The 18743-nt window shown below is 40.9% G+C and overlaps 1 protein-coding gene across 2 annotated transcripts in view; it reads left to right on the forward strand.

The window, feature by feature from the left end:
- Positions 1-18743, forward strand: part of LOC118121077 (adhesion G-protein coupled receptor D2) — an 85248-nt gene that overhangs the window by 44917 nt on the left and 21588 nt on the right. For both annotated transcript variants that reach the window (XM_035176725.2, XM_035176726.2), the window contains exon 23: positions 3443-3584. In XM_035176725.2, the coding sequence (XP_035032616.1) occupies positions 3443-3584 (142 nt within the window). The remainder of the gene's footprint in view (positions 1-3442; positions 3585-18743) is intronic.

An 18743-nucleotide genomic window follows, 5' to 3' on the forward strand; every position in this document is an offset into this window, starting at 1 on the left:
GCCAATGAAAGCTGGCCACACAGCAGCCCTGTACATCTGCTATCCTCTCACGAGTCGACAGTCCATGTTAGATGCCCTTATACATCAAACGTAGACCCTTCATAATAGCCCCCTCCTCGCTCTGCACATTGCAGCACCTTCATCCCAGCAATGTCAAGCTCCACGGTGGGTTACAAGTTTCTAATCCAGGACAAGCCGTCCCCTGACATTAAAGTGTCAGGCCAGTATTTATGCCTTGTTGGACGCTGCTGTTTGGCTGAAATTGTAGGATGCGTGTGTGTGTGTGTGTGTGTGTGTGTGTGTGTGTGTGTGTGTGTGTGTGTGTGTGTGTGTGTGTGTGTGTGTGTGTGTGTGTGTGTGTGTGTGTGTGTGTGCATGTGTGTGTGTACATATTTAGGAAGATCATAGCCTATGCACCGCACTTAAAAAGTAGTTAATAGTTTGTAGTTCACGCAGACAGGTGCATAACATACACATACAGTCAATTATAGGCTCCGGCACCTTGAAAAACACCCACTCTCATTGTTCCACACTCCTTTGCCCCATGCAGCCATGTCACACACTCACAAGCCAACACACAATGCATCTTGTCCTTTATCAGTGGTCACACTAACTCCACTCCTCTTTCCAGGTTGTTGTATCAGACTTTATGGCCACTGCACCATAACCCCCGTCTATGTGCTCCCCAATATTTCCCATCCTCATGCACTTTAGGTCTTTGAAGAATGAAACATTTTTGATGGCAGATTGATTAAAAAAAATATCAGAATACATCTGTTTTCTTGTGACCCCCCCACCTCAGAGAGGGACACTGAAAGGATGGGAAGAAATAAATAAATAGATAAATTACAGTCTGAGTGATTAATGTGTGCACGCGTGTCTGTCTGTCTGCGTGTTTGTGTCTGGGTGTTGGGTGGATGGAGGGGGGGCCCCGGGGGTCCCTTGCCACCAGGTGCGGCCTGATATATTGGCTGCTCATGTTATCAGTGAGGCCCCCACATTTACCGTCATTTTTACTGCTTCCTCTCCCGACTCGTGGTGGCAATTTTCCAATCTTGCCGGGTTCCGCTACCAGAATGCGTTTTTTAGCCATCACTGTCGCCTGACGGTTTTTAGCTAATGCTATTTTGTGCCATAAATCCTGCTTGAAATACTGTATCTACCTGTCCTTTGGCTAGATAGGAGACATTTGGCTCTAGATGACCGCACATGGCCCTATATATCCCCTTGTTGTAAAACATAGGATTGGGTATTGTGCCTCGCTAGGCGAGGGATAAAGAGGCTTTGGTGGTGTTACTGCATATGGGGTCATTTGAAGACAAATGGCACTTGTCAGAGATAGAGGGGTTTATATGTTATATTATTTGCAACAATTGGAAGGTTAACCCAAGTGGATAATTCCCTTGACTTGTAAGGATTTCGATTGGTTAATTAAATTAAAGATATTTTGAACCTTTCATTGTCTATTTTAATAAGTGAACGCTAGCTTTATAAGCAACCAATGTTAAGCCTCGCTAAGGTCAAAGCCACTCTAAACGTGACAAAACACAAGGCTCATACACTAGAAAAACAGATTTCTCTTTTATTACGCTGACACAATGCACATCACCTCAGATTAAAAAAGTATTGCTCTGCTATGTACATGTATATAACATGTACATAGCAAAGAGATGGAAATCATTTAAATATTGTAGAAACACTTCAACGGAATATTGCTCTTGACACAGTGGTATGATTCACCTCTGACCCAGACGACCCCTCTCATAAATTCCACCAAACCTAATCACACACTCTCGCCTCTTTAATTCCACACTAGCGTCGACCTCTTTAGCCCTCTTCCTTGTAGTAGCCCTCTACATGGGCGTGGGTCACACTCGCGGCTTTTTTTATCCCCAGAGGGTGGGTTTTATACACGCACACTCACTCACTCTCACACACACACACACACACACACACACACACACACACACACACACACACACACACACACACACACACACACACACACACACACACAGCACTTTGACCAGTGTAGCTTGTCTGTTTGATACCAAGTGCCTCCTGACCCACCCTGACCTCCCTCTTGTACACACACAGCCAGATTGCTTTATGAAATAAAGCTGTCAGATGCAAGACCCAAATAAAAAACACCCCCCCCTCTCTCAATTCTCCATGCCCCTGACACCGCTGAAATATAGATATAAATTGGATGTGGATTAGTTTTTTTGATCTTCATTCAAGTTTTGACAAGATATAGGAAGTTAGGAGTTGGTTAGAATTGGTTTTGGCTTCACAAAAATTAATTTAACAGGTATTTGATTTTCACAGGTATGAACTTGAAAGGTTATGTTTTGACGTGTGCCACAAAAATTGCTGTGAGTTTTCTGATAAAAGGCTATAAATGAAGTGCTATTTTATTTTTGTTGCTGGCAGCCCTTGTTAAAGTGACTAACAGTGACGTGTAATGCATGTATTTCTCTCTTCATTTGTGTTTATGAGTGTGTTGTTCCCACTGAAACTGAACGTCAAGACTTAAATGACAGGCAGGCTTGTTTGCCATTTACAGAATGTCATACAAGAAGCTCTGGAGCCTGATGGAACACCGTCCCTGTGATTGCCGTTTTGTTCCGGCTGGTAGACTAGTGTGTGATGGCATTGTTGGAAAAAACTATTTATTCGACTACAACAGTGCATGACCTTTTTAATGCATAGTACTAATTGTGACTGCTTAATAATAAAATACTGTCAGTAATCAGAAGAAAACTTTGATCCAAAGGATTTAAATCTAAAAAGCCTTACTTTTAATCCCTCTAACTGCTGAGTATTTCTTCAGCGTACATTGTATTGTTCTATGTTTTTATAAAATGTTTTTATAAAATGTTTTTATAAATTTTTATAAAACGTTTTTTAAAACTGAATTTTTAATTGCTTTATGTTAAAATATAACTTGAAATTACTCTCTACCCTTATAAAAACATAAAACATCTATGAGTGTAAATGGTTAAGAAAAAGAAAAATCCTAATTAGGCTGATAATCCATTTTATGAATAAACTAGAAGGGCCCTTAAAGAGTGCATACCTCCCACAAGGCTAACGCTCTATCTCACAATGTTAAAGAAGTGGAAGAAAGACTCATGGATCTGCCTCCTTAATCAAATCTGCTCCAAAACTAAACATTTTAAACTTGGCCCAAACCCCACCCCTCCATCAAGTTTCAATAAACTGGTTCAGTAGTTTTTGTGTAATTCTGCTCGCAGACAGACATACAACATTGAAAACATGACCACCTTGGCAGAGGTTAAAAAAGGTTCAAATCAGTGATCAACTTTGAAACTTTGAAATCTTTGTTCTTATCAGGTAGGGAAACATGCGTCTGTGTATTTCTTTAAACGGTTTCTACAGTGATTTCCTAAAGTTAACGCTGCCTCCTCGTTTCCCTCAGAACTGTGCCAGCTCTCGACCATCCAGCTCGGTCACCAGCTCTCGTCCTGTCAGTTTCCCACTTGGAACGACCCCAAGCCAGGAAGAGGAGACCACCAATACCTACACGCCAGACCCTGGCAAGGAAGAAGAGAGGACCACAGGTTAGTTAACGAATGGGTAAAACCACAAAACATTAAGCATTCACACTAAGAAGTGAATGGGGCGCCATCTTGGGGCACCACATCCAACTTTCTGGAAACATCTGTGATCTCACCCTAAATGGGATATGATTAAAAATGCTGCCCATGGAATCAGGCAATTACTACTTCTAGACCTCTTTTCTACTTTAATACACATTTACAATTTGGTTTTAGTGATCAGGGTCACAAGAGTATTAGCTATTGATGGACAAGAATGCACCTCTATTACACTATTCTCCACAAAGTTTGTCCTAGTTGATGGGAGGATTTGAACTGGCTGTCTTTGAACACGATAGAAAGTCACAAGATTGCTCGCTAATTTGATTTCTCCGCTGGCCTTGCTTCTCAAAAAGCACAACCAATCCACCGTCACTTAAAAAGAACACAGAAGGCCACCCATTGTGTGATATTTTTTTATATTCCAATGAAAGATGAAATCTGAATATATAAGAATAAGTGAAATATTTAGTGGGTTGTGTACCTTTTTTTCTTAATGTACCTTTTGAAGAGGCCAGCATCTGTAGCCTTGCTTTTGAAATATTCAGTCAGAAGTGGTGGTTTTCACCGTGAAGGATTTTAATTTTCACTGCACTGTGTCGTACCACAAATGCAGCAACGGCTTTTGTGTGTGTCTGTGTGTATGTGTGTGTGTGTGTCTGTTTGCGTGAGTGCTTACATGTGTTTGTGTGGCTGTGTAGGCTGCACCCAATCCACCAAAAATGCACCATACATTAACACTTTCCTCAGGGTGTCATTGGGACATTTGATCAGTGGCAGTTCATTTGGAACACATTGCAAAAACTAATTGTTGTAATAATAATTTTTTAACACTAGATTTATGTCAAAACTGTTTTAAAGAGGTGTGATTCAACTTTGTGGCTATTTAGGAGGCTGTAGTTAGTTTGTGGTGATGTCAGTTGTGGTGCGTTACACTTAGAGGTGTTTGTCATATTTAGTTTTGCTACACACATATGTACATGTATACACATCTATTCCCCCCAACTTTTGCCCCACTGGCATATCTGCAATGCATTACTGCGAGTCCCTCTGAAACAGAGAGTGGCGGCTGGCCTGTTGAGTGAAATCAGACATCTGAAATCTCCTGTTAAACTTTAACACTAACCAGACACCCTGGCTTCAATCTAGCTGCCTGACCCGTGCTGCACTCAGCCGAGTTAAGAGTCATTTGGTTGTGGAAAAAAGATTGGAGACACCAGTTTCGAGGCAGGAAAAAGAGAGGGAGGGGTCGGTCCCTGGTTTGATTCTGTTACTCAAAGCCAGTCTTAGTGTCAATCATTGTATTGCCCCAACTGATGGAGCATTTACAGCGTTTAAGACTTTAGAGGTTTATTTATGTGCAAAAATGATAAAAAGAAAGAAAAGAAAGATCGGAATAAAAGGGGCAAATATGCAGAGAAGGAGAATATATCAGCTTAAATTTCACTGACAAACATTTGAAGTATGGGGCAGGTCATGACCATCCATTTATTGGATTGTTAATATGTCTCCAGTGTTATAAGTAAAAGTGTGAATTGGCATTTTTAAAGCCTTTTAACATATTCATTTTCTTTATTTGTGTTGTTAACCCTTCATTTCATTGATTGAACAATTTATTATTAAATAATGCCCCATATGCTCATGTAAATACTACTTCAGCAATGGTTTCTGACGTGCACAATTATGATGTTCACATTTGAATTGTACATGTGCTCTGTGTAATACTGCAGCGTGTTGTCGCTCTGTGCACAATCTCACCCTGTGATTTACAGTGTTTCCTTAGCAGGTGATTTGCATGGTCCCTGACACTATTATCGTCTCTTCCATTCACTCAGCACACAGTAGTTAAAGCGCCCCCAGCGTTACATGACCGAGCCTCCATCACAGCCTGACAAATGAAACACGGCAGAGAAAATAATGTTTTTGATGTAACACAATTTACTAAATAATTGATTGTGAGATCATATTATTCAGCCCATTTGCTGCCCCTCCAATCTGCCGCCGCCTCAATGCTACAACATGCAAATGTGATCGGCTGCGTGTGAGTGAGTGCCGGGGCCGGGGCAGGCAACACAGTGCTCATACAGTACAAGCTAATGTTACTGTATGCATATTGTCATGCTGCCGGGACCCTCGATAGACTGTAACTAATAATCATGACAAATACGACTCAGCAGTCTATACTCGTATACCACATCAGAGGTGAATATTTGTTTTCATTGTAGAGTCTGTACTAACATGCATTCAAACATACCTGTGATGCTGTAAAAGGGATGATTCAAAAGATGTAGGTGTAGGCAATTGACAAGGACGGTGGAAAGCTCAGAAAAACGTTAGGTATTGAAAATATTGTATTTAATAGAAAGTATTTATTTTTTATACATACATTCACAGCAGTTTCTTTGGAGGGTGTGTGGACAGTTTGACTGAATCGATTTTTAGCTTTGTCAAATGCTGTCTCCAAAACATAAAATTATGTTACCTTTAACAAGCCACGCCCTCCAATACATTAAAATGTTTTTGTGTTTCTGTCATTTTAGAAATAAGTGGGGGTTTTAACATGGGGGTGCCTTTATTTGGACTATATGCTCCACATACGGTACAAAGTGTTGTCTTGCTATAAAGCACAAGCGACAAACAAGCAGATGGGCCCCATTTTTCCTACAATAACCACAGCGTCTCCTAAGTGATAGCGGTATCTTGAATGTACAAGGTCAGCCCCTTCTTGGTGGGGTTCGTGTGAAGTGGGGGGAGTGTTCTGCTTTTGATACTCAAGTTGGTTGGCGCAAATGTCCAAGGCAGACGTTGGGTTAGGTTGAGGGTACATTGTGAAAAAAAATATATACAAGGTAAAGCACATAGTGTAGCTGTGAGCACAAGAGAAGGACACATTTATAATGAAGGAGTAATAAAGGAACGGGGTGAAGAGTGGTAGGCTTTGAATTGAAATGGGATGAGTTGCGTGGGTGTTTGAATATGTGCATGAGTGTTGCATTTCTTATGGGATGACCATGATGAGAGTTGGAGGTTGCAAGTCCGTTTAAGCAGGAGTAATGTACATGGTCACAATGTTACCTTACGCCATCTTCTAGCTTTGTTCAAGCCTCCTTCCCAACGAGCAAAGATGGCCAAGTTGGTATCTTCCATTTTTCGGTTCACTTTTTGAATTCAAAAGATCATCAAGATCATCAAGTTCTCTGTTGCTACGATGGATTTCCATCAGTGAGATGCCAGAGAGGCTGTGTATGAGGTCAACATAGATAAAAATATGATTTTAACCTCAGGCAGCAAAATCCCGAAACAGCTTCATAGCACGTAATCCATCGCTTCATCATGATTCATTGCCTTGGTTGCTCATTTCATGTCATGTAATGTCCTTGCTATGTCAGTAGGTGGCGGTAATTATGGCCGGATTCACTAGAGACAGGAGTTAAAAGTTACGTTGCCATTCTGACTCACAGGGTAATTTCCTGCTGGAAAAGAACGACCTACTACGTTCCCTTGCTGCTCTTTAAAACTATTTCCAGGTTTGTAATGATATCAAACCTTTCTGAAACAACATAAAATTTACAGACATTGTGCAAAGGTATGATTGGTTTTGTGGTTTCATTTCGGTAAATTATACTGTATTTAAACCAAAAGTAACAGTAAGTTTAAAGGGGACGTCTATGTACTGGATTTTTCCACAGTGTAGCATGGTTAGCCAGTTGGCCACAGTCAGCTTATGTGTAAATCGAAGTGCGTACAACATGCTTCTCTGTGAATTCAAGGCTATTTGGGTTTCTTTAACCCAATGTACAGGGTTCAAAGTGTCAACTTACAAACTTGTGGTTGAGAATGAGGTATAAGGGCCATGCCTGCGTCATAGTGAGGGAGCTTGTAATGGGAGATAAACAATGCAGTGCTGAACAGTGTGTTTACACAGCGGTTGTAAAACATTTCCGGTAGAATGAGACCGATTGGTCCAATGGCGTGTCGACTTTTGCCTGGTGGTCAAGATGTTTTTGCCCCGATTGTGTTCTCTGTTGCCCCTCACCTTCTCTGTGGTTAGGGTTAGAACAAGGCTGGGTTCAGGTTAAGGAAAGGAGAAATACATGTCAGTGGGGAAACAAACTTCAACACAACACTAGCATAGGGCTCGCTGTCCACTCACAGCAGAGAGTAGAAGTCACTGAGTATAACTTGTCATCCTCCACCAACCCAATTCTCCCATCCACCTACGTCACCTTTCCACCAATGTGCTTTAATTTAAAGCATATTCTACAGAGTCCGAAATGCGTCATTTTTTGATGGTACAATGGCGATAACACTTGTCCTTGTCAGAAGATTAAGTCAAGATTTTATGTGGTGTGATTTTAAAGTATTGACAGGTGCAGCATTAGATGATTCAGTTGTTGGTCTGTCCTCATCATTGTAATCACCCGTAATCACCTTGTAATGATGAAGGAAAGGTGCAAGGGTTTGCAGTACCACGCTGTCACAAATTCATCGTAGAGAAACCTGATGTCTGGTGCCATTTTCAGTTCATGTAACCGAACTTGAAGGAACCATATGCCTGCACATTGCTGACATCTGACACCCCTTTCCTCTTTTCCCAACATGTGTTCGCCAGCATCCCTCTCAATTAGGGGCCTTGTAGATAAAGTAGTGTGGCGGTCTATTGCATGCATCTTCTGCAGATTACACACAGGTCTCTCTCTGACCGTGGGGTTGACTCCCTCTTACCTTCCTCCGTTCACACACCATCCCTTGTCATGCATGTTTAGCCCAGTTCATTGACATGCAACAGGATCCTCTGCTCTGAAAATATAAAAAAAAATGAAATATTCCCTTGTGGAATGACAGCATGTTTGCAGCAATTTCATCTGGGTGCTTGCTGTTGGATCAGTTTCTCTTATTGCACGTCGGCTTCTTTGGAACATGTGCAATGGATAGGGTGGTGCACTAGTGCAAAAACTCACAGTATGTTGATGAATTAACTCATGATCTGCTTGACATATCAATAAAAGTGATCATGTTTTAAGGATAAATATTAGTTATGCAAAAGAGAGCTTATAATGCATTTGATTTCCAAAATGGTAGGAAGATAAAATCAGCTTGATTAGTATGATAATCTCAAACAGCAAGGTAACACAAATTGTGGCACAATTCTTTAAAATCCCAAAATATATGTTGTTTCATATCACCGTATCATTTTCAACAACTGTGAGTGGAAAAGTCATTCACAGAAATTTGACATATTTCAGTTAAAGAAAAATGACAGCAGCTGTTTGGTGACTGCTGCTTGACCTTTTGCTCTGTTTCTTTTCTCTTTAATTGTATTCTCACTGGGATGTGCATGTGGTAAATGTGTTAATGTGGCACAAATGCACTGTGATTTCAAAGGTGGAAATTTAATTTCCACTGAAGTGTGTCTAATACATGAATCTGTCACTGAACTTGTATGTTTATCCCAGTGAGTTTGAAGTGCAGATATCTTTCTATTGTGTTAGTGTAACATGTAAATGCAGTATGTTTCAGTTCTAAGACACATTCCTGTCCAGCATTATTCTACAACGCAGTTTCTTCTAATCAAATAATCAGTGTATTGAGACCTAGATAAAGAGCCTGTGCGGTCTGAGGTCTGTTTTGAACCTTGCAAAAACTGTTGTAAACTAATTTACTGCTCAATTTAAAAACAGAAGTTAAAATTCTGTGTCACAGTTTTTATAGTGTGGATGTGATTGTACTCTTTATTGGTTTTGACTGGTGTTGCAGGCCACTGACATCCGGAGACGTGAAGCATGCTTTTGGAAGAAAAACAATGAGACACCGTTGCTGTGGGAATTGACATCACATTGACAATTACCACGGCCGAATCGCAGACACTGGAGGCGAGGTGTGCGTGTCTGTGTTGTTGTGACAGAGAGGTATTTGGCCTCTGAGCAGCAGCTTGTGTTCAATGTCTCACTGATGTAAAGTGATGTGTACTAATTCTACATCTGCTCGAACCAAACAGGGCTTGAAAGTTCAGCCAAGTCCCGAAAAAAAATCACTTCCTCAAAGTTCGTCTTATCCTTCCCTTTTTTTTTGTATTTTGAAGTAATAGACAAATAAGTGGATATGACTTTTGGGTTTTGTGTGTGTGTGTGTGTGTGTGTGTCGACTGGGATTTGGATTGTTGGTTTGGCTGTTTAGAGGATGTGTGGCCCTGAAATGGGCTCTTGTCATGTGGGCTGAAGCTTTGAGGATTTGATTGTAGCCTCACAGTGTAAATACCCAAACAAACAGGCAGCGGTCAAAATGTGTTATCGGTTTGCCATGTATTTACATTCCTCATCCTCTCTGGTCTCCCTAACTCTCCCTCCCACTCTCGGCTTTGTTCATTTGAATTTACTCACAGACACAGTCTCCATCCATTCATTTTATTGACATAGTATGTGAATGGTATTAGTAATATTTATAAATCAAAGTGTCATGACTATAAAAGACCTGCTGACAGGAATTAAGTTTTAAATTGTCAGTTAAAGCACTCCTCGACTATTTCTCACTGTTGTGTGAAAAATCTCGAAACCATTCTCAGATCATTTGAAACACTTAAACAACTGTGTTTCCCTGCACTCGTACTACACTCTGGCATTTCATATTCATCACAGCCGATGAAACAAATCCAAAGATGAAATATTGAGCCCATTTGCTTGTTTTTAAGTGACTTTAAGCGCAGCTGTTTATGCATATTCGCCCAGCCGCTAAGAACTGCACCGTGCTTCTGGAATTTGTTTTCCACAGCTGTTCTGCATAACAGCACCACGCTATCACGCACCAGCGGAAGTCTGGTGAAGGGGAATCTATTCATAATTCAAAGAAACAACACGGCACAAGCAGTGTTGTTGTCAGATATAACAAATTGAGGAGCAAAAGAGTTGAATTTGTATCTGCTTACGGAGGTTGACTGCATTATACATACTGCAGGTGCCGCTGAGTGTGTGGTAATAGGATATATGATGGATGGCCAAGGCGCATGGGCTCTCATTCCTCTGGGTTATTCATCTATTTATCTGCTTATTTATTTATTCCTTCACCCAGAGAGACCCTCACAAACTCTGGATTTGCCTAAGGTGCAATAGAACCTAAAAGAGCCTGACCAGTATGGAAATGGGGTTGAGCACGGGAAATTCTCTGTGGAGGATGTGTCAGGTGTACTGATGTCTGTACTGGTGTTCACTGGTAATGTAGGTTGTGTAAGGATGCCTGCAGTTTGTGTAATTTCATAGCTCTCAGAAATACATGAAATGCATTCAAACTTGTTATAATCCCAAGTTTTTGTCTCTTGAAGGATTTGTTTCTACTTCTGCCAAGGTGCGTTTTCACCCTGTTGGTTGGTTTGTTAATTTCTTTGTAAACAGGCTTACACAAAAACTACCAGACGGATTATTACATGAACGAGTTGTAAGATGTAGTTTGTGTCAAGGAAGAATCCATTCACGTCTGTAGTAAGAATGTGCCCCTGTTGTCCAGATCTGCGAAAAAATGAATGGCTTCTTTCTTGACACGTCCCATCCCTTCACTGAGTTTCATGGAAATCTGTTTAGTAGCTTTTGCGTAATGCTGCTGACAAACCAACAAACAAACAAACAAACAAAATAGAATGGCACTCATTGGTGTGCATACCTCCGCCAATGCCCTGCCAAGTGACACCAAATTGCACACACTCGTCAGATATGCCCAATTTTTTCATCTAAATCATAGCATTTTTCCCTGGGAAATTTGTGAAAATATAAAACGCCTTATCTTAGCCTATGTCCCATCGTTCCACCAAGTTTTCACAGAAATCATATTGGATTGAAGCTGTTGTGTTGTAGCAGTCAGCCGTCCATAACGAGACCAAACCTACAGGGACTCATGGGACACAGAGTTAGCAATCAACACACCTCTGATCACACACTATCGTTAACTAACTGCCTCTCATGTTTAACCCCGCCGCTGCTCCCCTATCAAGGGTGTCAGTCAAGGACCTGCATGTGCCCTGGGGCAGGTCGCCTCCCCTGGGCCAAGCTGTCTCATTGTACTGCTCCCCTGGCCGTGCCATCACCCATCACTCCATCTTAGTAAAAACACAGTGTAGAAAAATACAAGTAAATAGTCGATGAATGTAAATAAAATACACAAACAACAATTTTCTGCAAGTGTGTTAACGTCGTACTAAAACATTCACCTGCACCAACATCATGCAGCTGCTAACATCTCCTCCAAACCAATATCAGCACCTCCACCCCCCCACCCCCACGGAGCATTTTTTTTCCTCGTCCTCATCTCAAGAGCCCATGGCAACGACATAGTCTGCAGCTTACGACAAAGCAAAGTGGGGAAGGGGGAGGGCGGAAGGGGTGGCGGGGGGGCGTTAGGCTGTAGATCAGGGCAGGGAGGATGGCGGCGCGACCAGGGGGTGACAGGGGAATAACATCCCTTTCTCCTCAATCGACAGGGACCATAACTCCTGCCTCTCCAGGGACAGATTGAGAAAGGCAATAGCCCTAGGGGCTGTGAAGCACGCATGCTTAGGAGAATTGAAAGTTAAAAGAAAAACGCTGTTTGCCGAGCCACTTCCACTGATCCAGCCGACAGCACAGCTCTTCACCGCTGGAATTGTCTTTCTTCTTCTTCTTTTTTTTTTTCTCTTGAGGTGGCGATAGAAAGGCCCAGGTGGCATACTGTCCATATACTTTATCAAACAGTAAATCTTCTGTAGTATTTTCCCCATTTTGTCAGAGTTTTCTGGACTCATTGAAGTTGGTCGGAGATTTGGCACATCTTTCTTTTTCAGTGATCTGAGGTGTGGAACTCAGTTAGTCTACTCTTGTTTTTGGTGGGGAAGACTGTTTAGATAAACTAGTTTCTATAGAAATTAAACTTTCCCTGAGACTTGATTGTGGTGAGTTTGCATAAAAGAGCACAAACTATGTTTTTACAGAATGTACATTCTGAAAATGTACAATTCTCTGCTTTAAATTGGAGGAAATATCTAATTTTAGCGACTCTTAGTGGTGGAATCGAAAATACACACTGTCACAGAGACATAGACGTCACATAGGGGGAAAATATTTTTCAACAAGATGTCAAAAACAACTAATAAAACTTAATTATACTATCAAAATAATATGTCGCTACAGTATCACTTCTAGAGCCTTTGAATTGGCAGGGTCACTTCATATCACTACTGCCAGTTTTGCTTGACCCACATTTTTTCAAGAAAATATCAGATAACACTGTCTGGCAATTATTTATCAATTTTGGTCTCTTATTTTGTCTCACATCATGAAATTATAAAAAGTCATTTAACTTTTCAGATATAAAAGAAGTATAGAAGTATATTTATCTATAATGAATCTCATTTTAATGTTTCTTATACAGAAACAAATTTGAATTTATTGAAATATCTTGAAAACGTACTATTCTTTGTGAATTTAAAAATGAAATGATCCTTCAGATGTTTTTATTTAAGGGTTATTTGCTCAGTTAAACATACTTAATTTTATTTGCAGGCTGATGGATCCCGTTGATTAATTAAACGCTTTCTGAAATAACACGTTAAGCTGTCATTTCTGTACATGTCCCCAGCAGTTGGCTGGTACACATCTAAACTATGTTTTATATAATATTTAATCAGCTCTTACTGACTTTTTGTTGTGGCGTCCTCTGCAATTTGCAATTGTACATGCCAATAACGTTCAGTGCTTCCACCCTTCAACTAGAGGCCAAAATATTATTATCTGCAATAGAGATAAAAAAAACATTATTTACGAATTCTCCTCCATTCAATTTTACTTGTATGGCACCAAATCACAACGCACATTATCTCAAGGCACTTTATTCAGTAAGGGTTGAGACCTCACAGTTTTAAAACGAGAAACCCAACAGTTGGCACAATCAGCAATTACTTGGTGACAGTAGAGAGAAAAAAAACTGTCTATTTAATAATTGTGGCGAGCATAAAGGGAACCATAGGTGGGTCAGGAATTAATTAAGTCTCACCAGAGCTGCTGTAACTAACTCTGAAGTGTACGTGTAAAACTTTCACCGAACGCCCTCTTAGATTGCATGTGTGTTTTCACAGTGCTGATGTAGTGTCATAAAATTCTCTGATTGATTCAAGTTATAACCACAAGTGATTAAAACTAAGTAAAGATGAGAGAAAATGAACGTCTCGCAGAATGTATTGATAACACTATAAAACGAGCGTGCGGTTGTGTATGGACGTGTAGCGGCAGCGTAGCAGCTTTTATGGCCTGATCAATTTTACAGTGGCTTATTGAGTAGCTTCTAATGCCCCTTCTTTATTTTCAGTTGTAACCTGCAGATCGTCTCGCACGTGTCACGGCTCGACAGAGAGAGAGAGAGAGATAATAAATTTTAATACATCGTCTTCGGAAAATTACACATGCTTAATCATTGATTTTTATTGTTTCATCACGATAACATTATCCCAGCGGGTGAGGGCAGGCGAAAGAGCGGCTCATAAAAGAAAAGAGGTTGAATTAGATGTGACATTTTAAAGAGGGGAGTTGACATAATGAAACGATGGCGTAACCAACTTTGTTTGCACTAATGTACAATGTATTGATTTTGCCGTGTAACTGTTATATCAATAGACAGTTTGATGCTGTAAACATTTAAACAAGTGGAACCTCCCACCAGCAACTTTTCTCTTCCTGTTGCCGGTAAATCAACATGTCTGTTTGTTGGGAGAATAGAATAAAATCAGTTTGACTGTTTGTTCCATTTGCCAAGTACTTAAAAAGAGTGAAGAATAATTAAATACATACTCTTTTTTTTTTTCCTAGAGAGATGTCCGGAGGTAAGACACATTTTTCCTAGTCGCTCCACTTATTGGAATCATAATAATTTAAACTACAGTCACTTCCAGCATGTTGTTGGTTTCTCTGGCAGCAATAGATCATTAAAAGGGCATCAATCCCTCGACAGCCAAGACAGAGAATAGAGATTAATCAGTTATTGATTGATTTATCCTTTCATAAGTTGAACTCTTTTCTTCCTTTCCCCCTTCTCTCTTTTGGTCCATTTGCATCTCCTGCATGTCCTTATTGAAAACACATTTTCTGGATTTATTCATCATACCCTCTCTAATATATCTTCAATGCTAATGTACATATTAAGTTTGTTCTACTTTCATCGCTGTCACATCCACCATAATTTCACCTCAACAACTAGAGTGCAAGAAAGATAAAATTTGAATGTGTGCGCACCAGGATTTATCGCCTGCATATAAAAAAAATATCAGGATCATTAACGCCATGAAGCTGATGAAAGCTGGCAAACACTCACAAAATCTGTGTAGGTGCGCATATGCATGCATGTGTGTGTGTGTGTGTGTGTGTGCGTGCGTGCGTGCGTAAGAGATATGATAAGGTAGATTGACTTCTAATATAAATGGCAGAGGTGTCTGCTGATATCCGTAAAGCAGTGCCCTTTGTGTCCCTGCCTGCCAGCTTCACTTAGTGTGTGTGTGTGTGTGTGTGTGTGTGTGTGTGTTTGTGTGTGTGTGCATGTCTGGTATAGAGTATAAGAGAAGTGAGAGACTCTTTATGTTGTTACATTAAAACATACAAGAGTTGTATTTCTTTGCGTTTAAAATACTTCATTGCTGGATGTTTTCATACATTTTTCTGGGATTTTATATTTTGAAAGTACTTTACTTGTGTTGTGGGGACCTATGAGGACTCTTTATATGTTATTACATTATAACAATTTTTTTGTTAACATGGCATGTTTGGTTAAATTTAGGTAAACGTTAACATATTGTACGAATATGGATAAGGCAAGTAGTAGTTTTGCTAAAGTCTCCAAATAAATGAAATGAATGTAATGTGCTCTGAATTGTGTGTGTGTGTGTGTGTGTGTGTGTGTGTGTGTGTGTGTGTGTGTGTGTGTGTGTGTGTGTGTGTGTGTGTGTGTGTGTGTGTGTGTGTGTGTGTGTGTGTGTGTGTGTGTGAGAGAGAGAGACAGGTTGAGTTTGGGTGAGTGAGGGAGCAAGTGGGTAGACCAGCGCACAGCCTTTACACACATTTCTTCATGTACATTCAGTCCCTCTCTCTCTCTCTCTCTCTCTCTCTCTCTCTCTCTTGCTCTCCCTCTGTTACACACACACGAGACTAATAAAACACACACACACACACACAAACATACACCGGGGCAGGCAGGTTAGCCCTCCTCCACACAGGCACCTGCTCCGCTGAAGGTGAAAGAAGTGCTCACTTGAGCTCATTGAAAAGTAGATGTGACAGTAAATTTTTCAGGCCCTTGTGAGATGGGAGATCTTGTTATAGCAGTCAGGATGGGGGTCAGGGCAGTGGCTGCTTGATGATTGAGGAAAAGAGAAGTAAATTCATTCTGCTTCGGGCACTTTGTCAAGTGCCAGTAGCTTACCGTTGAGAGCCACTCACCCATCACTGTGTTACGGCCCCAGAGGTCACCTCCAGCGCCATAAATCTGCCTCGCCTCCTCGCCTGCTAAACCTATTGCCTTCCCCCGGCTGAGCACGAGCGGGGAGAGAGGCTGCAGCTGCTGCTGCTGCTGCTGCTGCTCCTCATAGTTACTCAAATGAACAAAAGACAGAAGGGGGAATATAGATTCTCCTTCTGAGGCTGCTGGTGGTGGAAGAGCAGTACACCTGGCGCGTTGTGCCACAGAAGTGATGTGTGCGTTTTCGACTAATGGTTGTGTTGTGTTTTGTGTGAGTATGTGTGTGAAAGGATGGAATGGATTTCAAGTATGCATGTTCATTTTTTGGGTGGAATATTTTGTGTCTTGCAATAGAAGCTTGCATGTGTTTGCATATACATTTTTACTAGAAGTCATACAATATTTTGTGTGTCTCGAGGAGGGGTTGTGCAGCTTTTTCAAATGCTTTTTTAGATTGCTTAGAATATGAAGTTAACATGCGTGAGAAGTAAGCTCAAACTCAACATTTGTTGGATTTGCTCTTCAGATGTTTTTGCAGACAAAAACTCATAATAATTTGTGATAGTGATACCTGTCTTATATCATTATCCACCTCGTCAGCTTCACACTCCTGCTATTCCCTCTCCACTTGTCTCCCTTCTGAGTTTGCATCCCCTGACCCATGCACCCGCCTGCTCCTCATTCTCAGACAGCCCTGTCTTGAACTTAATATACCCTGATACGCATGAGATCAACAAATAACACATGTTCTGCCCAATGTTCTTTGCAGCAGAGTGAGAACATGTCGTGTGCAAATTTGCATGTATATGTTCATTGCACTAAAAATAATGCTTTTGCTCTCAAAGATCCTCCTCTGAGTTTTAATTAAATGGCAGCAGATGTGCAGGTGAGGGAGATCATTATCATTCAGGAAGAGAAAAGAACAACTATCCTGCTCTTTTAACTTGCTCATCAATCCACTCAAGCTGAAGACCCACATGAGAGGGCAGAGAGACGGTAAAGATGAGGAATGGCAGACAGGGAGATGAACGACAAATAAGGCATTGCAAAGATAAGCAAGAGATATGCAAAAAGAAACGATAAAAGTCTGCAGTTTATCAATCTACTGAACAAAGTGAAAGAGTACTGGAAACTTAGACAGTACAACCAGTGTCTGTCAAACACTGTTTCGTAAATGTTGGCTTGCACAGTCTAATATCACCTTTAATTCCACATGTGTCATGCTACCCTGCATCATCCAGCTCTGCATGCAGTGCCTGTCTGCAGTTACACAAGAAGAAATGGTTTATTGCTGTGATACACATGAACAGAAGGCCACAGTGGTGCCACATTTTTGAAACGGTGCTGATTTCACTTTGGGCTGCAGTCCACCAACACTGGTTGATGTTGAGCCATTTCTTCTTCTGATGAAATGTAAGATTGGTGTTTAGAAGATTCCCTCAGCTGTTTGGGGGCTCTTCACTGTTTTAGCTCTGCCAACACAGTCTCTAGATTTCATCAAAAGTTATTCCAATATACAAAGGAAGGGGAAAAAATATGCTTTCTATACTTCATGACGACCAGAAAAGGGGGGAAATTGAATTTTAAGAGTGTGGGTAGGGCTTCAGTTACAATGCTAAACCTCATATTTTTTCATAGGGCCACACAAAAACAGACACCAACCTACGCAATCCCCCGGGGATCTGTTCTCTCTTTTCTAAATTGATAATTGAAATATCGTGAAATTATTGATATCCTTTGCCATATGCTAACATTTTTCCAGGATGGTGGTATAGGACTGAAGTCAGAAGAAGGAAAAACAATCTGGGTCTGGTGCGGGTGTCTGTGTGTCTGTCTTTGTGTGTGTTTGTATGTGCGTGTGAGTATCTTGTTTTTTTTCTTCTTTTTGCACATGTTTGTATGTCCACATGTGTACATATTTTGAGTGATCGCTTCTTTCGGAAGTCATTGCACACTGTAATTACACCTGCTCCAAATATGTGTGTGCACATGCATTTGGCTGCCCGTGTGTACATATATGTTTGAGTGTGTATGTGTTTGCACGTGCCTTTTAAGCTTGTAGTGTACGAACACCAGCCTGCTTTCAATATAGCCTCTTATTAGGGGGTGATTATCCTGCCTGCATCTGGCTTCTCTCAGCCGATGACTGGAAGTTGGATAGGCCAGGGGTACCCAGGGAAGAAAGGAGTGAAAACTTCCTGGACCCGGTTTTCACCCTCCACCCCTCAACTCCAATATACCCCACAACCTCTCCAGAAACCACCAGAACAGAACACTCGGAATCGGGGGGGAATTAGGTGTAAACTATCTTTGCGCACAAGACTACAAGACTAGAAGTTCCCAAAGTTAAGTTTTACCTAAAAGATCTGCACCTACTAGTGTCTGTCCTGAATTAACCCTGAATTAAGGATAAACACTTGTAAACTTCCTGTATTTGTTGTTTAGTCTTGCTCATTATGCTTTAACAGACATTTTACTGTCTCCTCTCATGGCTGTAAAATGCTGTTAAATTTAATTTGGTCCAGGTTTGGTTAAAAACACAGTAAAATAGTATTTCAGCTATCTGTGGATGATCATTGTATTTGTGTATGTTGACTACAAGCTGATGGGAAGAGCAGAAATATTCCAGTAATGTTCCTGAACTCTCCAACCCACTATCTACAG

Source organism: Hippoglossus stenolepis, chromosome 14 (genome assembly GCF_022539355.2).
Source record: "Hippoglossus stenolepis isolate QCI-W04-F060 chromosome 14, HSTE1.2, whole genome shotgun sequence".
Taxonomy (NCBI): domain Eukaryota; kingdom Metazoa; phylum Chordata; class Actinopteri; order Pleuronectiformes; family Pleuronectidae; genus Hippoglossus; species Hippoglossus stenolepis.